Source organism: Coturnix japonica, chromosome Z (assembly GCF_054131305.1).
Source record: "Coturnix japonica strain WE chromosome Z, WE-NBRP24, whole genome shotgun sequence".
NCBI classification, from domain to species: domain Eukaryota; kingdom Metazoa; phylum Chordata; class Aves; order Galliformes; family Phasianidae; genus Coturnix; species Coturnix japonica.
In genome coordinates, this window is record NC_140702.1 from 37,495,878 (window position 1) to 37,519,533 (window position 23,656).

At 39.6% G+C, this 23,656-nt stretch overlaps 1 protein-coding gene across 9 annotated transcripts in view; it reads right to left on the reverse strand.

The window, feature by feature from the left end:
• LOC107306234 (TLE family member 4, transcriptional corepressor) overlaps positions 1-23,656 on the reverse strand; it is a 101,417-nt gene that overhangs the window by 62,403 nt on the left and 15,358 nt on the right. For all 9 annotated transcript variants that reach the window (XM_015849189.3, XM_085529910.1, XM_085529911.1 and 6 more), the window contains one exon: positions 7,486-7,548. In XM_015849189.3, the coding sequence (XP_015704675.2) occupies positions 7,486-7,548 (63 nt within the window). The remainder of the gene's footprint in view (positions 1-7,485; positions 7,549-23,656) is intronic.

The following is a 23,656-nucleotide window of genomic DNA, read 5'->3' on the forward strand; positions in this document are numbered from 1 at the left end:
ATGGCCTTGTCACTTACAGATTTCCTCTTCTAAAAGCTCCTGGGGTGAGGAAAAGCAAGTCTAAAAATCCACCCATAACCATGAGAAATGCTAACCTCTAGTACTGAAAATGGATACCAACAAACAACGAAGGAGGTAATTTAGAAACATTCTTGGAAGGAAAAAAAAAAGTTTCAAGGTTTATTTGTTCTTAAGCAAAGAAGAATTAAATGAAGGAAATGCCAGGAAAGCAAATAACATACTATGGAAAACAGAATCACAGCAGTCCCATTTAGGGTTTTCTAAAGGTACAGTGCTAATATAAACCAAATCTGTCAGTTAAGAGCAGCAAACATGAAGAACAAAAAATAGGGCTGACCATAAGCATGTTCTTGGCAATGGGGAAAACAAACAAACAAACAAAAACTGCAGCAAGTGGCATATCATCACCATGGATAACCATTAAAAAGGAAATTGCAATTCTTAAGTTTCAAGTTTCTGATGATGCATTATCTCCAGATCATCACATGGTGACAGTACAGCTTACATCAAAAATGTAGCTGGACGCTCTGTGATACACGGCTTTGTAAGGCAAGGAGGTGACCAAAATAATTACCCCACCATACTCTGGTAAAATAATTACCCCACCACACTCTGGTGGTGGTCAATTACACCCAAAAGGGATCACAGAATTTTTGATCACATCATCAAGTAAATGAGAAAAATCCTGATTATTAAAAAAACCCTCTCAATGACTGAATGGATTACAGTAACCATCGGTTTCCTGTCATTTCCTAAGTAATACTTTTGCATGAAAACAAAGACAGGGATCCAGCCCTATGTATGAGCATTCTTCTTCACAGTTATAATACCCATACTTAATACTTAATTTCTGTTCTCAGGCCACAGAGAGGAAAAGAAACAGCTTCCAAGGAACCTGCAGAATTCTGGCCTGCAAATGTCAACAGTGTTATAGAAATCCTTGAAATTTTCATCCAGTCTTAGGAAAAATAAGTTGACTCGATGACAGTACAAATGGCTCTGTTTCTTTTGCAGAATGTACACAAACAGTGGATCTGAAGAGTATTTGGGAAAACACTGTTTCATTCCTAAGTGAGAAGAAGTGGAAGTGGAAGGGTCAAGCACCAAAATCTCTCTTTAAGATTTCTGCTGAAAAACACTTCTAGACAGAAATTCCCCAACCAACCACACAAAGCATTTTTCATTGTTTCTAATAGGTTTGGGATCAAGCCTTCATAGAAAGGAGAAAACCCACGGGCCTTGTAAAGCTGAACCTAAATTAGGTATGGTAGAAACAATTAAAACTCTCTGCTGCTAGCTGCTTTAACATTGATTTAATCTTCAGTGGTATAGTATGCACAACGGAGAAAATGGATGGTCTGAAATTAGCCTCTCCATCACTTCCACCTGAGCAGAACAACCTATCCACATCCAGCTCCCTCCCATCTCCCTGAGACCCTGCTGGGTCCTTGCCCCATGTGACCCATAAGCTACTTCAAATCAGAGATGCAAACAATACACGTCAATGCATCATAGCAAGAAAAATCAGAGTGGCCTCCACACCAACTCAAACCTTCTTGGCATGGGGATCCCTTACTCATCCAGTCCTTTGTGCATGAGGGAATGAGGGGTTTCATGTCACCGATCATAGACTGGGCAGTGCCTGGAGGTCTCTATTTGGCAGAGAGGCAAGGATGCACACAGTAGTAATCCAGGGATGCAGTATGACCGAAATGCAGCAGGATGGGCAATGTGAAGGATAGTTAGCACCATAGAGGTCAGGGCAGCTGCCAGCCCAGACCATTGCTAGGGTCCAGCACAGTGTTGGGTGCACAGTGCACATGCTCCAGCAACCAGTGGCATCATACTACCGTCAGTCACTAGACTACCCATCAAATGACCATGGAAAGACTTACAACTAAATGAAAAAAAATACTGCAAAATAAAATATTTTTAATTTTTTGTCAGATACATGATGGCAGCACATTTTAATGCCTGCCTGCCTCCTTGCATGATAGCAAATGACAAGACCACTACTTTCAGCTATGAGAAAGCAGTATTTTGCATACCAGACCAGAGCAATGAACTCAGTGCCCTGCCTCTCCTGTCATGCAGACTAGTATCATTTCTCCTTTTGAACTTCTTCCCTGTCTCTGCTCCTCATCCCTTTCTGTCTTCTGCAGGGAGCGGTGTCTGCAGTTGCCTTATGCTGGAAAATCTCCTCCTTTTGGTTTCCTGGTGGGTAACAACAACAGAGACCACAAGAAGGATGTAGGTGTTTTTGCAATAGTGTATTACCACACTATCACCTAGCCTTGATTCCTGTGCATGCATTGCAGCATTGTGGAAAATACCCGTGTTTCTTATTTGTTTGTTTGTTTTTTTTTTAACATACTGGAGCTCCCTCCTTCTTCCAGCAACAGAGGAGCCATGTCAATGGCAGCCAAGCAGCACAAACATGCAGAGGAGTTGCTGTTAAAAATGTCTAATTTCAGCCTTCCTCCAGCACCATTTATAAAGCCCAATGCAAAAACTGCAGATAATTTGTTTTGCAGAAGCAGGTAAATTCTGCTATGTTTTATTTATAATATTTTGTTGTTGTATTATCTGCTTAAAGGGAGTACAGACCATATCTTGCTTAGGAAATGAAGCGGTGTCATTCTGAAAGCCTGATCTAGAGACAGCATAACGAGATGAAGCAGTACTGAAGACACTGGTGAGCAAAAACGCATTTACAGTGGAGTACAGCACACACTAAGAAAACTAAAAAGGACCAGCAGGGTCACTGAATCCAGACACAGCAACTCAGACAACATATAATAACCACTTCATAAGATCCTAAGAAAACTGCTGGCGATATATGCATAAATTGCTAATAAGATGTCTTCCTTGGCAGAAGGATTACAGATATGTGATAGCTTCCTTATACTTTCTATTTCAGCACGTCTTGGGCAAGTCTAAGATGGAGGAAAATAGCTTTTTCTTCTCAGCCTCTCAAATCTCAGACCAATGGTTACTGTCTTTTGAATAACATTCAGGGACTCTCGCTCTGTTTCTATATAATGCACATAATGTTCTTCATGCAAATCTACTAAGATTTAGAAACTCCTCTATAGAATATCAATATACAGAGAAGTTGAGCGTATTATGGCCCAAGTTTATCCTGCAAAAGGAAAAGCATCCACTAATAGTAAAGTGTCTGAGAGGAAATGACTGCATTTGAGAACACATGCAGTATTTTCACTGTTTGTTTGTTTGGTTTTTTTTGCACATATGCATGAGTTTGGCATCCAACTGTACTCTTAGGTCAGTGTCACCACCCTGTTTTGCATGGGAACTCAAAGCTATTAAAGAGCAGACCTTCTAGATTTTTATCAGCCTGTTTGCCTTAAGGGACACTGAATCTTCCAAAATGTTTCTGATAGCCTCCTCCAGACTACACAATGCTTGCAGTGTAAATGAGACAACTGCTGTGCGTACACATGAATAAATACAAAAACAGTCAATATTTACCCAAAATTAGGTAACTGTGATCAAAGAACAACTCAGTCACACCAAACAAATGCCACAATCCAGCACACGTTATTTGGTACTCAGGGCACACGGGCAGGGTCAGACAGCAATAGCCACAGGCTTCATTCAGACACTCAGACACACCACGTTAACAAGACAGGAACCAGCTTCAACCTGAAACCCACACATCTGAGGAAATGTCACACTGTGCTGCAGCTGGTATGCCCAACTGAGAACCAGCATAAATTAACAGAGGTGTAATCTACAGCTATATACCCAAAATGAATGGTCTCTAACCAGCTAGATCCTCAGAGGATGCAAACATCAAACTACCTATGACAGCTGCACACTATCAAAATTACGTTAACTCAGTGCTAACAACCTCCAAGTATTTACCTATAGCCTGTGGGCACCTCCTTCCCCGTATTTAATAGAAAGTACCTTGAGCACACCAGTATCTCACAACATCACACAGAGGGGGAAAATAACTATTGCAACACAGGAAGTCTGCAACAGTAGCAGAAATTGAACACTTATCACCCCTGAGGTTCATCTCATGCGTCAACCACAAAGTCACTCTTTTACTGAAAAGGGGAAGTCTATTTCCTAATGCTATTTTTTAGTTTTCTCAAGATGAAGTCAACATAAAAACAAGATGCTATTTGACGGCATATATCGGACATTTAAAAACTTTTTCTTTTTTGATGCATAGTTAGGTAATCTAAAGCACTTCAGTTGTAAAGCTGACTGAAGCCTTGTGTCAGAAGAAATTCCAGAGAGCATACCAGTAAAACATTCTGAAACAAAGCAGGCAGTAATACCCAGAAGGGTGACGTATTGTAATTGCATTCATTCCAAGAGATCTCTAGTGTTTTTGGCCACAATTTCTTACTTCTAAGTGAGTTATCTCAAGTCATTGATTCCTTACGAAGTTAACAAGCAGTAAGACAAGTTAACCTGGTGCTATTATGAGGCAATAATGTTGCCATCAGTGCATGTAACCGCTGTATTTTGTTCATTTTTCCCTCAGGCACAATACAAAGGAGCCTGATCACATTTTTCAGGCAAAGTTCACAATTAGACTGTATGCAAACTGCACAAACAGCAAAAGCATGTTGCAATTCAGTTCTCTATTAATCTAACAAAATAAGGAGGCTTCCATTAAGACACTTGGTTCTTAAAGATACAAATTAGGCAAAAACTAAGACTAGCTCGAAACTGGAGACCAGTTCTCTTTTGCCTCATCAGCATATGCCAATACAACCTGATCATAAATTGTGTTTGTATAACAGAGGTCAAAGAATCACCAAGATTTTCTTAACCCCAATATGAAAAGTGCCACCTCCAGCAGCATTGTCAAGATATGTGAAAAATCTTTTTGTGCTTCTACATTCAACCCTTCTAGTCCCTCTCCCATCTTATTAGATAACCTAGAAACTACACTTGCCTCCAAGTAATACAAATGTGTACAGTGGCTCCCTGGAAGTGCTCCCTTTTGTCTGTGTCATCACATATAAGGTGCCTTATTTGTGAACTTTTTTTGACCTCTCAATTTCCTGTATAGCCCAAAGAGCTTTAACATCACAGAGTATGCACAGGGAAGAAGCCGTAAGACTGGTAAACAAGACATGCGCAAACAGCTGAAGGAAAGTTTGTGGGCCGTGGTTTTGAAAAGCAGAGGTTTGCTAGAGCAGAAACCATAAGAAGGTCTGTTTTCAGACCTAAAACTTCTTAAAGCTCTGACCTAATGTCACAGAGCAGAGTGACACTGGTGTGCTCAAGCCCTCATGGGGTCCATACTGTACCCATGACAGAAGTGGGTCAATGTAATTTTTTTTTAAATTTACAATCTTAGCCACCTCTGTTGTCTATCTACATAGTTATTACAGCAAGCATGTGAATGAGCAGATATTGCAATAGTTAAGTTCAGAGCTATTTTAATGTGATACTCTCCACGTTTAGCTTGAAGTCCAGAACGTTGTCAGTGATCAGGGTCCTCCGCTCACAGTTCAGAAGCTACTGCATATGAGTACCACAAGGGAGATTAGCCTTGACTGACAAGATGTGAGAAATAAGATGCAGAGACATCACAGTGCCTCCTCTCTTTGCATTTAAGTTGTGCTAATTCCAGCTTTCAGGACTCCTGGTTGATGCAGCTGCAGGGACTGGTGAGCAAAATGAAAAACAGGGCAGGGAAATAGGAGAGATTCTGAGCTCGCCTAAGCAGGATGCCACTAACACTGAAGCTCAAAAACTTAGTGTATTTTCTTTTTTAAAATCCATGTGAGCACACAGAGGGGATGCAGGCTAACACTTCCAAAAACCAAAGCTGAGGGCCAAAATCTGTCAGTCACCAAACATGTCTCTCTTCAGATGTACTTCTAATCTCACTTTCTCCATGGCATGAACCATGCTTGCTCCAGGAGAAACAGGTTGGGACCTGGAAGCAGAGCAAGCAGAGCAGCATGACCTGCTGTTACCTACTGCAATAATGCTCTATTCAGGAATTCTTCTGAAAATAGCAGTCCCAGTAGGAGTATACTGGTACAAAGTTTCTAAACACTGTACCGCATACTCTGGAAGAGATGTCTCTTGTCACAGAAATGCTGATCCTGTGCCTTTGCCAAGATCACAGCTTTGCCTGCCAAGAACTCAACCCTGCCTTTGTTTCAAAACCGTGACATTTTCGTGCTCACTTTAGCATGAGTATGAATCAGCTTTACACCTCATTTTTATATGCTATGTTATTCCTGTGCAGCAATTAGAAACCCATGACTAGAAGTACACTGATTCTGTAGCAAACTACAAAATCAACAGTTATTTGATCTAGATCCATGCAGGACTTGAATTCTGGTCCCCCAGCAATATAACTAGGTTATTATACATCATTTAGTTACCACAAACCTATCTTTAAAGGCAAAGAGCATTGCCACACTCACAAACACTGCCAGGTTCCAGTTTTGATAGCATGACCTTCATCTCGAACATTGGCAGATGCATGCATGCACATACACATGCACACAGCCTTTAGAATATATGCAGGACTAACAGCTCCCCTGAAAAACAATGGTACTTTACCGGACAGTTGAAAAGGAGAAAGAAAAAGAGTCCTAGCACATTCTCAGGCACAAATATGATGTTTTATGGATGCACTATACAGAATTACAGCCTCCAGCTCTGACTTCCATACTACAGCAGCAAAACTTCAAATTAAACAGAGTCACACACAGCTCCTCATTCTTTGCCCCAGAGGGGTGGGCAAGGGAAGCCATCATACACCCAATGTCTCCTTTCATGAACCACACTGACTTATCCCTTCAACCACGCCTGTGTCTTTAAGGCTCTATGCAAGATCCATCCAGCTCCCCAGTTAATACCAGTAAATCATAATTTCAAAATATTTAGTGCTTACAGAAATCAGCTTACAGTGAGTTTCAATGTTTTGTCTATATTGCAAAAATACACTGAAATAATAGCAGTATTTAAAGGTAATGACTAATCTGGGATGAGAAAGCAGGCAGAAAAATATTGCATTCGTAGGTCTGTGGAACATCACTACTCAGTACACCATAACAGAAGTTTCTGCTGAACTTCAAAGTCTTCTGCCAAGAATGTAGCACAAATCATGCCTTCCTACCGTTTTGGCAAGCCACCCTCTGATTTCAGATTGACAAAGTCAGAACTGGGAGCAAAATTACATTTCCACATGACAGCAAAATATTTAAACAACTAAAATTTTGTTTAACACATCACGACACTCTCCATTTCAAGTAAGTACGTATAAACTACATTATAATAGAATCAGAGAAGCTAATTAAGTTACAATGAGGATAGCATACTGGAAAGTCAAATGCAAGCACTGTGAGATTCTTAAGTGAACTGTCTCAACACGATCCCCCACTTCAACAAAGGGGACTGTAACAAGGCAACTGTTATGCCTTATGACTGGCATGAGTTCAAACTACTACGTACCTCTTGGGACAGGAAGGGAATGACTTGTGCACATATAGCATTCAGCCTCTTGACAATTTCTGCCTGCAAATGACACAGAAAAAAAAAAAAAAGTTTAATTATATAAACTCTCAGATGCAACTGTCAACCGTGAACACAGAATACACATTTTTTATTTGTTTGCTTCCATCTCCAGCCCTCCTGGCTAGGACAGCTTAACATATTTTTATTATTATTTTTTTTTAATGAAAAAGTCTTCAGGAGATGTAACAAGAAGATAAACAGAATACTGTGGATTGCTCTGAATTCTCTCCCAGGAAGCAAAGGAAGCATCACTTCAAATTACAGCAATGTCAATGTAAGTAAACAAATAAGCCAATTACTTCTATACGTACACTGTGTTTCATGTGAACATTAGCAACACAATATACAATTCCACTGCTAATCATTTTACCACATAACTTATAAGTTTAGATGCTTTGCACTACTGTGTCATATTTTTGCTATGACCAAACCCTGGATTAACAGTAGTTACTTTCATGAAGCAACTGCCATCAGAAATGGGTAATAAACAATGTTTTATTTCCATACAGCAGAACAATTCTTATTCTGTGTATCTATTTTGCAAATCTCAACAGAGATACAAGAATTACAGCTTGGGCAATAGAATATTTATAAAGTAATGTTGACTTTCTTGCAATAAATTGTAACTTTCTTATTATAAATCATAACTAGGGTCAGTTTTTCACTATACAGTAGGACAGAGCATTCTTCCTGCAGAATAACTAACCACGTGACAAATATGTACAAACTTGTGCAATGTGGGTTTCCTTCCTTTACCGGCAACCCCTCCAGCTTTTTTGCTATGCAGTTCTCCAAAATGCTTACCCTTAGAAATAATCCTGGAACAGAATGGTTTAGAAACAGCAGTATAATGAGAGAACTGTATGTAAAATAAAGCTGTGCTCAAGGATTACTACAGTTACACAACCAGGTAACCGGAATATCTGGTATGCTGGAAGTAAGGTACATGTGAAACTTACTCTGCCCCCTTGTGCATACTGTGAATACACTTTTGAATTCATACACACTATTTCTCAATACAATTTCTCAGTTTCTCCAAAATCCACTAAAACTCCTACAGGTTATCTACATATCAATCTCTATGATGTACCACCCCAGCAACTTCTCACTGATTTTCACTGCTAATGCAAATCTCCATGTCATTAAATTTATGCATTCTAATACTTATTTGACATTCATATACTGTTTTATTAGCAGCACAGTCACCTTGAATAACACTTGAGAACATGTTAATCGCAAAGCTAAATTATCATCTGGTTGCAAAGATCTATACATGCCTATAATATTCTTTAAAATTTAAAAATTAAAAATCCCTTTAAATAGACAGTGTTTACTACACTATTTTATTTGTTTTACCCTTATGAAGTACTTGTTACATAAAGCAATACAGGGAGGCACAAGGTATGTGCCTAACTCCAGAAATAAAGACTTCATGATCTAGTACTGCATTGTTTGAGAAGCAACATTTGATAAAGGCATTGTAGAACATAAGACAACTCACAACAGTTCCAAAATACTTGTGCTGTAGTTGTTCAAGTACCATTAATTCAGTCATTTCCAAATTTGGGTTCCCAGCCACACTGCTGTATTTTCTAAAGCAATTTCCTGAGTGCCTTAAAACCAGAAAAAACTACATTCCTGCTCTCAGAGGCTTTTCCACATGTAGAAAAAGCCCCCGAACACCATGGTCTCTGACTCATAGTAGAGCCTCCCTCAGACATTCAGCTGGTAATTCTGAAAGGCCTGGGGATTCACAGATTTCAAGCCCAGAAGGAACTGTTAAAACTGTCTTCTCTGACCTCCTAAGTAACACAGGCTATAAAATTTCACCTACTTCTCCATCAAACTCATAAATTCTAGTTTAGCCAGAATATAGCTTAGTCAACCAAAATAATTTCATTCAAAGTACTTCATGGAATGTCTCCCAAATTAAGGTATTTAGCTATGGTGTTTTTATTTTAATCACTCTCCTGTCCACCCAGAATTATATGCCTCTTTAACTGTTCTTATGGCCAAAAAATACATGAAAAGTGCTTTCTCAGTATTCACTTAGAAATTCACCTCAGGCAAATCTTGAGCCTGGACAGCATTGATATAAAATGTTACTTGCAAAAGGTTGTAAGCAGTTGGTATAGGGAGCAGCAGCACCCACAGCTTTAACAAACCTCTTGGTAGTAGTCCTGCTGGATGCAGAACAGTGGTAGTTCTCCCAAGCAAGAAAGTGAGCTGAGCAAGATGGCATCCAGCCCCACATGTACATGTACAAGAAGGAACTCACTGAGGGGACACCAAGGAACCCGTCAGTATTCCAGAGCTGGCCAAGGAGGCTTGCTAGGCCAGTCACAACAGTCAGGAAGCTTTCCTAGGCACAGACACACATAAAGACTCTGTCCTCATTAAACTGGTCTTCACTTCTTTAGCAATGAGCTTTCTTAGTTGTGTGGTTATGAACACAGTTATGTTTTAACATCTGCAACTCTATGTTTAGATAAAAATCATAGCAACTTCAATAAATACAGTTGCTTTGAATCATAGAATTACTCAGGTTGGAAAAGACCTCAAAGATCATCAAGTCCAACCACAGCCTAACCATAGTACCCTAACTCTAACAACCCTCTTCTAAATCATATCTCTGAGCACCACATCCAAAGGGCTCTTAAACACATCCAGGGATGGTGACTCAACCACCTCCCTGGGGAGCCTACTCCTGTACTTGACTACCCTTTCTGTAAAGAAGTGTTTCCTAACATCCAACCTAAAGGTACCTTGGTGAAACTTGAGGCCATTTCCCCTCGTCCTGTCACTTGTCACCAGTAAGAAGAGACCTGCCCCGCTCTCACTGTAAGCATCTTTCAGACACTGGAAGAGAGAGATAAGGTCTTCCCTCAACCTGTTTTTCCCCCAGACTAAACAGCCCTAGCTCCCTCAGCCTCTCCTCATAGGGCTGATTTCCCAAGCCCTTCACAAGCCCTTCTACCCTTCTCAGGATCTGCTCCAGTACTTCCATGCCTTTTTGAAGCACATGAATGATTACTAAAAAGTCTTGGGAAGGGGAACAAAAGCAGGAAGTATTCAGGAGTAAGTGCTCCACACCATCTCATGGTGAAAGGTAGTGATGGAGTCACCTGAAAAGCAAACCAGCCCTGGGAGCAAGGCACTTCAGGCAGCACTCAGCAGCAACAGAGCAACTCAACCAAGCAGCAGGACTTTGCCACAGGACTACGGAAGTACAGCTGCCTATTCTTGGGTCCACATACTGGAAGAATAGAATGCTGGGTACCTGCGCAAATGCTAGGAAGGTTATAATGCTCTGAAGTCCAAGACCTCAAAATTTCCCATCTGCATGTGGCTTCCAGTGCCAAGGAGACTTCACAGAGAGAGAACTATCTGCTTTATTACTCCACAATGCTCAGGCTTGGCTCCAAAGTAACTGCACTTAAACATTCACAGAATATTACTGTCTTTGGGTGCCCCTTGCTATTTCTAAATAATATTAGAAGAACCATAAGACAGACACTGAGCTATTACCAAATACGCAAGGATGAAGCCTTTCCTAACCCCAACCTCACAAATATTTTGGAAATGACTAACACTTATAATTAACTCTCCCGTACCTGCCATTTTTGCTTCTAAGACTGTAATTCTGCTTAGTTTGAGAAAGAAAAAAAAAAATAAATCTGAGCTCCCTTTACACCCAAGTTAGGAGAATGGTCTGCAGATTAAAGTTAACCTGCATTTGTGGAAGATCATTATATGATCTAACAAGTGTTGCCAAAAGCAACAGGAATACACCACAGCCAACTCTCTTTCCAGATGGCAGCCACACTGGTACTCCACAGATGTGTGGGACACACACAACAGAGACATGGGAGAGTTTTGCCTCAGTGTCTAGGAGTGACGGACGATGCCTGAAGCAGCATACAAAATTTTCAAAGGGATTTTCTTCTTTCCCAAATTTTCATAGAAACAATCCATCTATATCATAATGTAACCACCAGCAAGTGCTTATAGCAAAAAGTATGGACAATCGGTGTGCACACATACCACATTTGTTAACATACAGCAGTAAGCAGATTACCAGAGGAAAAAGTAGACTACATGATTTGAGAAGTGAAATCGCCTTTACACACACGTGAATAAAAAGGCGCGAAACACATTCTGATGCACCCTATATACTTAATTAGCCAAATGCAAAAGGTAAAAGGCATTTAAGCAAATGCTTACTTCCAGTGTAAGGACAGCAGGACTGTCAGAGGATACTATTTGTGCCACATAAGGAATAGTGTCTGCATTACACATTCCCAGTGGTCCGGAACTGAATAGTTAACAGCATTCAGTGATGTCAGAATATTTTCTCATTACTGTGTTCCACATTAGGTATTAAATTAATGATCCCAAAGCATAACAGCTCAAGAAACAAAACACATTATTTATGTATTTTTTTTGCTTAATATGAAAAAAAGCAAATGATGTTAAGAGAAAAAAATAATAATAATTTAGATCATACATTTTCACATAGTGAATACAAAGTATCCTGTCTTGACAATGCAACTATTTCTGTAATTAACTGCACAGAATAATACTACCACTACACACTTGTTTATTTTAACATAATAAAAAGGAGCTAACTGACTGAAGTGGGTTTCTATCAGGCCACCCTACAATCTAAAGATGAGGAGATGGTAACTCACACTAGCACCTCCATAGGTCTGCTCCATTAGACCAGGCCTGAAAACTCCTCACTTTACATAATGTGCAAAGTAAAAGATAAAACAAAAGCACGAGTATGCTTTACATTTCCACGCGGACAAAACACATTTAAAAACCAGCATAAGGACTTCTCTTCTCTTAGATGCCACGCCAATTGGTTTTCCATGATCAGCCTAATTGGCAGGAAAAGGAAGAAGTATGATTTCATAAAATCAGGCAGCCAGTTCCTCACACTGAACACTAAAGTTGCCTCGGAAACACCGCTGCTTCCATGGCCAACTAATTTTGCCTCCTTTTTCCCATGGGATCAAGCCTTAGAGAGGCATCATTTATTTACAGGCCTTTCCACTGGGCTCCAGTTATCGGCCAATAATGCTGAGGACATACACTTCTAATGGCCTATGTTTTGCAACCAAGTCTAATCTAATGGCGCAGTGCCCAAACTCCTTTTCCAGCATAGCCATTAAAGGATGTAGGTTATTGCTGTTGTCACCATTGATATTTGTCACTGTAATGTAATTAGGGCCCTAAAATGATGCATTACAGCCCTTGGCACAGCTTCTATTAAAATCTTTTCTTCTGCTCACTGAACTGCGACCTGCTTTCTGATGAATAACAGACAGACAGCTTTAGAGTGAGGAGCAGATTCATCAAAGAAGTATTTTTCAGCATTGGAAATAAAATAAATAAATAAATAAATAAATAGTAGAAGGGAACTCAAGAAGAAAAGCACAAGGAAAAAGGAAGAAAAAGCACACGGCACATTTGAATTTCATCTGACCACTTGAAATTCTGATTACATCTGATGAATCTTTCTTAGGACAATATATTCTCAGCCTGTGAATCACATGGTTAATCAGGGCTCTAATCTGCTATCCATCAGCCTATGCCAGCACTGTAACTTCCAATCAAATTTATAGGTTATGTGGGTCACGCATCCCTGAACAGCTACATTCACAGATATCCCATTTAAACCGGCACAGATTCTGAAATGCTGTTGTTAGGGTTACTGAATGTTATAATACTATTCAAAGCTTTATGAAAGCTCCTGATAAACAGCTGCTAAATTATTGCCTGTGGATACAGCATGATGCTCTGAAATAGCATTAACGGCCCAATAAAAGGATGATTGTTCATGCCAAAATAAAAAAAGGATAGCTTTTGCTGCCATAGTTTGTCAAATATGTTAACAAACACAGACACTTCTATTACTCCTTTCCCTAAACACAAAAGATGTTTGGTTTTGCACAAGAACACACCAGCATGTTAACATAAAGGATGAGGGAGTGACAGGCAGCAAAGGTTCAAGTCAGAATTGTCTTTCCAGTTATCTAATGCAGGCACGTACTCTTTGTTCCCTTTAAGATCCACCGACAAAAGACACTATTTTAACAGTTCTAAGCTCTTTTCACAACCATCCACATGGCTCTTTTTTGTTTTTTGTTTTTTAAATAATCAATAAGTCTCTATTAATTACAATACTGACATTAATAATTATTAACATTTATTAACCATGACGTTAATAGGTATTTTGTTTTGTATAAAAGACATAGCAAAATCACTTCCAGAATCTGGTCCAAGCAAGGGAATTAAGACCTGCACTACTCAACAGTCCCTCTACAGAATGAAAACACATATCTAACAGCAGGGCAGCTGCTTAACTCCTCAGTTCACTGAACATTTTTTGACTAAAGCAGCGAAAGAGCAATGTTAAAATGATAATTAACTGCCCAAACATGCAGACAAGAACTGTAAAAAGATCCAACCTCTAAGCACACAAGAGCCTCCAAAAGCCTAGGTATTTTTGAAAAATGTTCACCAGATAACCAGCGGGCAAGGCTGAACCTGAGCTCCCAGGAGGTAGCCCAGCCCAGAACAGTGGGCTTGTGGTCTGACATCTAACAGCAGCGCATAGGAAGAGGTGTGTGACAGCCCACTACATTCCTGAGCCTTGTTCACAGTTAACAACGAGTTTGGTCTGATTCACCCTTGCTGCACGCCAATAAAATTGTACCTGAGCACATAGCAAAATATGGGAACACGTTTTAAGTGTCTCACTAAGTATTTTAGCATCTATCCCAATTTCTAGCACAACTGGAGCCTAAGAGAGAAGCAAGAATCACATAAACATATGATACAGAAATACTCAGAAATGTTCTGATACACAAGGAATTGAGAATCCTTTTGTTGCTTTTAAAAAAATTCCATATGCATTCCTTTTTAGCCGAGAAAAAAAGGAAATTAGGATTTTATTTATAGTATATAAACTTCAGGAAAAATATTTTCACTATATTTCGTGAAGTTCCACAGTTATTACAATTATAAAAAATTGCTGGTAACGAATTACCACTGGCGGCTGTAGGTCTGTCAGTGGAATGGAAACAAAACTACTATATATGTATTGTTGAAATAAAACAAAGTAATAAAACACTATTGGGAAACCCATTTCAGCAGCCAGTAGGAAAAAGAATATATGCAATTACACTTTCAGAAAAATAATCTGAAACAACTGTTATTTCAAGTTTAATTTGTTTTACACAATGCAGCCTTTGCCAAAAAGATCAATCTAATTTATTAAGTGCTTACCAAGAACGCATACACACACCCATAGTATCTGAACAAGCATTTCACAAATTAGTGAGGAAAAAAACCACATTATTACACTGTATGAGACATATCATGATCCTGAATAAAATGAGCAAAAAAGGTAATCTTAGTATTTCACAGAAAATTAACTCTTCTTTCATAAAGAAGGATGTGTTTTGTTTTAATCACAGACTGTTGTCTGGAAGCACTTATTCCACTTCTACAGAACTGGAGAAAATATTGCAAGCCTTGAATATAAAACTCCTCTTCAGCCATAAAGGAACACTGTTTGGAAACCAAGCTACAATCTAGCCCTGTAGCCAGGGAGAATAGAAGGAAAAGATCTCTAGCAAGAGGGACATTAAACAGAAAATTTCTTTTTCACTGCATGCAATAAGCAATGCAATTAAGTATGCAACAACCAGACACTGCTAAATAAACACTGCTATATTCTCCCCTTTGCTTTCCTAATCAACCTTCTACGACAAACAACCTAAGACCACGAAGTACTGTAAACTCGGTACTTGCAATTCATGAATTAACTTAGGTGCTTATTTTGCAAAAAGTACCAAAGACATCAACATGCACAATAGACTGTAGAAGCAGAATTTTCCAAAATCAATTTACTAACTTTCATCCCAATCCATGGGCTGCTGAAATGAACTGATAAGACACGGCTTTTATTTAATGTCTCAAGAAACACACAGAGCTGAACTGAGCATGAAAAGATACATTCTGAATCATTCATGATTAAGACAATAAAAAGCAAATCAAGTAAGGTAACATGAAGACACTCAAAGCCTGTCACTTGAAGAAGTCATGTTTTTTATCAATATTGACTTCTGCATGCAAGTACAGGCACAGAAATGCATAGCTTGGAATCCCTATAGACCTTCAATCCTGGAAAGCACCCAGAAGAAAGGCTGCAAATGGAATTTAAGATGGCAGAAACTGCCTTCAGCTTCTTCTCTTACAAGAGAGAAGTGACTTGCTCAAAAAGCTGACTGAAACAAGTAAGAAGGAGACACTGCAAAGTAGGAGGAAGTGCTGATTCAGGAAAACCTCCAGTAGAGCACTGTAGAACTCTTGACAGTACTGTCCAACTACTTCGCAGCAATCATCAGGGCATTTCACAAGAATACATATTTTGTGAGTTATCGCCTCATACTATAAGAAAAACAAGTTTCCAGCTTCCACCACCAACTATAGGAATCCAACTTCATTGTTGGGTTCATTGGAGGCTATTTTAAGCTTAGAAACCTCTGTCATCCCACTAAGGTACCTACAGCCCTGAGCTCAACCTTTTGTGTCCCCCAGATAATTGTAATTAGGTCAGTTTCCCATGCTAATGTCTGCCCCAACCACTGACATGCAGCTAGCTGCACATGCACAATCACCACACTCTTACCACTTGACCCTTCCCCCCCCCTGAGTCCTCCACACAGCTGACCACAGTTGTTCTGCACCTGCTGGAAATGGAAATGACACAAGCCAGTCTCAGCTTTCCTTTACAGCTATACATATATAGTGCTTTTAAAGCCTACTTTTAATTTATTCAGATGCAGACAATTCCCTATTCATTTACAACACAAGTTCATGTTCAGCTTCTCAGGAGTAGAAAAAGTACTCAAAGAGAAATACGGCCGATCAGTAGTTTCAATCTGTACATCATAAAGAACCAACAAAAGGTGAGAGTCAAAACCTATTCTCAGTGGGCTTATGCTTACCTTGAGATGTCCTTACCTGTCCTGGAAAAATATTAACAAGACAGCATTTCAGCAAAACCAGATTGCTCTACCAGAGCAATCCAAAAGGATCCACGCTTTTAAAATTTATGCACTGCATGATCAGGAAAGGGAAGACTGATGTTATTTCAAAATGTTACCAAGAAAGAAATACTAAAATCATTTTCCTTCTACAAAAGAGAACTGCTTCAAGCATCCAGCTCTCATTCCTGATCTCTACCAGCAATCACCTTTCCTTGGCAAAGGAAGATTCAGAAGAAGCTATGGGCCACCATTATCCTACAGATTTTCTCTGGCTTCAGTGCCTACTTTGGAACAGCACACATCCCAAGTTATCACTAGGAAACTGATAAGCTATAAAGGCTCATAACTATGAAGACATAACTATGAAGTACCAGATTTCCAGTTACATGTCTAAAGTACTGCTTTTGCCTTGAAGCTTGCAGAAAACACTGCAGCCAGTGTTAACACATAATACCCTGCTTTTCTCAAAACAAAAACATATGTATTTTCTCTAGCAAGTGTTGTGCTATTCCAGATTTCAATGATCTACATACATAGAGCTGATCAATGAACTCATTAAAATGCTTACAAAAGAAAAAAAAAAAAAAAAAGTAAAAAAAAGTCTCTCATAATAACAGAAGCATCATTACTACTGAATTCAGTTTATTCCTTCCAAACACATCTGCATACCAGGAATCAGGCTTTTTGCATTAGAAAATAGTCACTTCTACTTCTCATTGCTTTTGCTTACCCATCTCACCGTTACAGGCCATGAAAGTTGAAGTACATAGTCAGTCTGATTCATTGATAAGTGCATTTGTTTATGGTTGCGTCTATAAATGATTATACCAGGGATCAGCACACTTGCACACAGTGTGTTTGTTAGGTCTAGTTACACAAATTCTGCTAGAAAGCTGTCAGCTTCCATCTCAAATCCCTCTTCTCCTCTTTCTACCCAGAGATAATGGGGGGTACAGTTACAAATTAGTTGAGAAGTCTAGCAAAAAAATTCTTATTTATTTAAGGGCAGATAGTCTATACCAAGGAAACACTTTAACTTCTTTACACCTTCCTCTTGCTTTACGATAATGAGTAATACTCAAATGCAATTTCCATACATTATGGTAACAGATTTTTGTGTTTAATTTAGTAGATAAAAATCTTTTTAAGCCAACACACAAAAACATATTTTAATAATATCCCCAAAGAGATGAAAGAATAGTGCAGTAAATTTTATAGTAGAGTTATAATCAAGCATCAACTTTGGGATCGTGGTAATGACAAAAATCCAAATAAAGCATGTTAGCATCTCAATTTTCAAACCCAGAAGTTGATTCCTTCTGGAAATAAGTAAATGGTTCATACTCCTTGATGGTACTATATCAAGTCTCAGCTATTGGAACAACAGACACCTCTCTCCCCTTCCCACATACAAATAATTTGTTTTTGTTTTTGTTTTTTTAAGAGCAGAAAAATGAAAAATGCATAACACTAAGGGCATGCAGCAAAGCCCATGTCTTTTTATTATCAACTTAACTGTGAGTTTCAACTTTGGGTACTGATCCTTGATTTCTTCCTGCTTTGAGATGACAGCACTGCACTCCCACAGAAGTACCAGCCATGAATTTCCACACCATAGTACCCAAAAGGTAGGCCAGCTAGGCTGAGCTGTCACCAATCTTGTCACTTGGGCCTTACTCCACACCACACACAGTGACACTGCCAGCCAGGACCCCACTTCCTTTTTACTAGGGTAGGCTGCCTGGAGAGTAGGTGGGGTGGTATTACAGAGCTGGAAAGATGAGAGGTTCACCCAGGAGCAAATCCTGAACACAGTTGCACACATCTCCACCACACAACCTACATTGCTTCAAATCCACATTAAGCAAAATGTGCACTGCCACCATTAACTTAAGAGGAAGTCATTCTTGCCGCAGCAAAAAACTGCTTGCTTTTCTGTGAGCAGCCACAAAGTAACAGTGTGCAGCTCTGACTCCCATTGTGGAGAAAATATTGATATGAATTGTCAGGGCTTATAATTTCAATCACTGTGGATCATAACTGCCTCTGCTCACAATAACTCTCTTTCGACTTCAGCATTTCTGCAACTGGAGTTTCCTACAGCACTTACTATTTTTCTCTTAAGTGGAGGAGGACTAGGAAAGAACAAGTAATTTTATCCTTCAAAACGTGAGTATCTAACAAGTGGTAGTTTCACTAGTGAAGTGCATCTAAAATAATCAGGCAGTTTACAATACTCCTTTTAACCTTCTAAGAGGATACATTTGCAAAGCAAATGTTAAGACACTTGTAAGACATGAATGCGTAATACATCCAGGAAATTCACTTGTCCAAGACAGCTAGATACACTAAGTACATCTTGATATTCAATTCATTTGAATAGCATTCCCCCCAGTAAAATTCGTGCCAGGACAGACTCTGAATCAAGCAACACTAGATGACATTCATCCTGAAATTACAGCACTATTATTGAAGTTTTCAAATACCTTTCATCCATGAAGGATTTCAACTTAACATTTTTAACATTAACTTTTTAAAGAAACCTGAAAATTAAGAAAATGCTATAAAAAGCAGAACAGGAGGTTTGGAGCAATGGAGAATTATCTGGTGGGGAAATGTAGATTTCACGAAATCTATTCGAGTGCTGTAACTCCCTGTGAGATCACACTTTGTGTGGAGAGCTACTATGAACTGCATTAATTTCAGACAAATGTTCAAGGTGCACCATATGTTAAGAATTCTCTTCATCATTCTGCATACACAGACTTTTAATAAAAATGTCTGGAACATAGAAAATAGGTCAAATGCAAGCAATTGAAAAGGGTAAGTGATCAACTCTATAAACAGCTTAATTGTATGATAACAATATCAACGCCTTTCTCCTTCAACACATTATCACTCAAACAGGATTCCTTCACAGTCCATCTCAGCACCACAGCTCCTCTGTAAGCATCCGGGTCTGAAACACAGACAGCACTCTCACCACCATTTCTGCCTGGGAGATTAGCTGGACAAAGACTTTGGCTGTAGCTTCCCCATGCACTGGTATGTAACGGGCACTGAAGGGAAGCCCACTTCTGCCTAATTTAGCTGTTCCTTTTCACCACCCCTGTGCTGCCAGTGCTGCAATGGGCACTGGGTGAACCAAACAAGGAACACACCCAAATTAAAATGAACCCCAACAACTTTTTGTTTTTTTAAATACAAATATTCCCAGATCCAATTTATTGTGGGTGAACCCAAAGAAATCGACATAAAGGCAAATACTGGATCACTACCTTCATTTTCAATGCCACCTCCTGCCAGCTTGAGGCACACAGAGAACTGCAGTCTCAGACACCAGAAACCTCTGTGCCAAGACTCCCTGTGAGCACTCAACACCCTTCTCCTTTAAGTCAGAAAACAAGAACACAGTTAGAAGAACAGCAGCGCAGTGCTCGTGGCAAGCTGCATTTGCCTTGTGACAGATACTGAGACATCTCCCAGTGTGGGAAGGCTTCTTTTCACTTCCTCCACCATGCTGCAACCCCAATGTGCTCCCGTCAACCACAGAACAACCTCTCTACCTCCTGGGTTAGCACAGTAATCTGCTCCAGCTGCAAGTTTCAACTGGTCCTTGCAGCCACCTATTAGATCATATGGTAAACCAAGTCACCCTTGCACAAGCGCACAGTGTGCTCAAAATAATAAATAAAAACGTGTGAAAATGAGCAGCAAGCGTACTAGCCTGGTAGTGGTCAGATGAAGTAACTAAACATTGTGGTCAAAACTGTTAAAAAAAACACACTCATAAAACATCGTATGCCTTTTAGGTTACAGCAGACAGAGTGACAGACAACAAAACCACATTTCCATGCCTTTTTATTTTTTATTTTTATTTTTTTTAATGGATCTGTGGCTTTTTGCCACGGAATAATTCTATGGTTTACCAAAATGCAGTCTTTGGGCTTGTTAATTCCATACTTACTTAGCTAGGTCTATAATATCTCTACCCTTTTAATTAAAACGTTTCAGGCAAGTGTTCATATGAAAAATAGTCATTCAAATTCTAATATTTTTACCCACAAAAACTCACAGAGGTTGTATCTATTTTGGTTTACGAGAGCCTGTTTTGCACAAACTATTATAATTAATCCTTTCATAACAGTAGTTTCCCATGACAATTAGAGACTTAGTTGTGCTATTCTGTTTGCATTAGAAATTTGCCAGAATACAAGAAAGGAAACCTTAAAATCACTGAACTACCCACAGTTTGTTTGCAAACCTGTTCATGAATAATCCCTGTCTGTTTTTCACAAAGACAATGGAAAAAGCCAGAGGGAGGAGGAAGGGAAATATGTTTGATGACTAGTGGATAGCTCAGACTGTGCTTTCTTTGTGTGAGCTTCAGTGAAGATAAAAGAATTAAGTTGGAAAATATTAACCTTTAATATAGAGTGAAGGCAGTTTAAAATGACTGATTTCTCTATTGAAAAAGTCACTTTTCACTACTGCAATATACCATGTTGCATAGGTGAAGGCAAACGAAAGAGAAGTGAGAAAAACTTTTTTAACAGTCACCAACCACCACAGGTATAACCTCAGCTCATGACCACTAAACTGAGGGTGACTGAAACTACCTGCAGAACTACCCTGGCTGAACTCTGAGCTATGAGGCTGCTGTTAGAAGGACCTGAGCAAATCTGTTCAGATGTGGTTACAGAGCACCTGCAAGTACTTCAGCTGTACTTGTGGATAACACATCCACATACCTTAAAGCACTCTATCTTACCTCAGAACTTTTAAACAGTGTTTTAAAAAAGGATGCCATTTTCATCCAGTGCAGTCCACTGATATACATCCACTGCAAAACATCTCCAGTTTTCATTTGATCTGGCTGTAAATTAGGCTTCTTCCACCTATGCAGACTAAGCTACACTAGGAGACCAGATCCTGAGCAGCTGCTCTACCTCCAAAATTAGCATCTTTCTCAGTGAGAATAACTAGGAAAGGTAGCAGTAGTGAGATGCTCACATAGCGTAAAACAGATCACTGTCTCTAAGTTCCTTTGCTTCAGCAAGATAGAAAAATTCAGCGATGTTTTAGAGGAAAATATCAAACACTAACCCTATGCTGTAATGTAAATGGTCTTCTAACTAGTATTTCTTAAGTCCAACTTCCTTTTAGCCTCAGAACATTTATAGCTTCTCACACTTGTGGGGTATTCACAAGCTGAGAAATAAAGACTTGAGCAATGCCATGATCCTCACTGTTGCCTAATCTTTGACAACTCACACTGCCATTAACTTCTTCCTATCTGCAACAAATAAATTTAAAAAGCGCCTTTTACAGATTCCTTGTCTGTAAAACAGCATGTAGAAATTCCAATGAAGTTGAAAAGCGCCTATCTCAGCCTACTAGTTCTGCCTGGAATGAGGAGGAGTGGAAGACTTCAACAAAACCTGTATTTTCCTCATTTTTATAGTACCATTGCTTATAGCAGAGAAACAAGATCCCATTGTGCTGCAGCCACTGGCTACATAGCCATAAGTCCCATCTCTGGCATTTTGTCTTGGGGGGCATGAGGCACACATAAATAAACTACAAGAAGGTTTTTTTTTGTTTTTTTGTTTGGGTTTTTTTTTGTGTTGTTGATCTGTCCTTCCCCAAAAAAACCCTACCAAGTTAAACACACAGTATTATCCCACTTTCCAGGTGCAGAACAGAAGCTGAAAAGACAGATTACTAGGGAACAAACCTCCTTAATACAAATTAAAGTACAGACTGCAATACTGCCAAAAGGCACATCACTGGAGCTTGCTAATTGCGACTGTGATGGAAAAGACAGCAGAACTCACATGGGAGACAAAATTAGGACAAAACTGTCTTGGGAAAGAGCAGCCTGCCCCAAGCATCTCACAGTCTAGAGAGAGAAACAGAGGCACTTCTAAGTGACTCCCATGTAATAATATCTCACCTCCTGTTTCTTAACATATGCTGGTCTCCAAAAGCTCCTCTGTGGTAAGTTATGCTCCAGGAAATACTATTATTTTCACTCTCAGACAGACAGTTGAGGCAGTGAAGGTCACAGGTGTCAAGAAAGTAAGTAATGAGATTTTTAATAATGCCTAAACAGACAAGTTTCCTAATTCAAGCAGAACATCAACAGATAAATGCTCAAGACTTCCAAGAATTCCTAAGAGCAAGATGACATCTAACCACACCTGCAGATACATAAATGTACGTACATATCTTTAAAAAAAAAGTCTTCCCACAGAAGAAGACTGGACTTAGACACTACAGTCCAACACTGTGATCTTCCCCCACTCTCTTCCCCTCTCATTGGGAGGACTTCAGACATGCTGAAGTCACCAAAATCATACAGGAGTGTCAGCCTCCAGCACTGAAGCTCCCCATTATGTACTTCTGAGTCCCCTTCCCAGACATGTTCAGAAGTGTCTTTGGCATCCAGCTGACAACCAAGCCTGGGCAAATACTTCCCCTCAACTTAGTGCTCCTCCACCCATGTCCCCAAGGGAGCTGAGAATCCCTGCCAGAATTATTCTCACATGAAACACAGCAGCAATCACGTTTGTTAAAAAAAAAAAAAAAAAAAAAAAAGGGGGGGGGGGGGGGAGGGGGTGGAGAAGAGAGAAACTTCTATGTAACAGCTTAGTGGTTAAAGAATTTAATCACAGCATTACATACATTAATTCTTTCTTTACTTCTTGTTCCCACCTCCTAGGAGCACACCCTACCTAATACGCTTCTGTGAACTCTGGGAAGGAAATAATCCCTGCTCCTCCACCACAGATGAAAAGTCCCCTTACCACATTTTGTTTCCAGCCATATACAGTGGTACACGGTAAGAACACCAGGGGCTAAAACACACTGAGGGGTTTGGGACAAGGGCTGAAACCCAGTACAGCACCTTCCAGATCACTGCAGTCCTTCCAGGCCCACAGCACAGCTTCTTTCTTCTTTCATATCTACTGAACCATTAAACAGCTCATCCAAAACAAACAGCTTTCTGCTCGATTCCATAGTCTCTACATCCTCTCCTG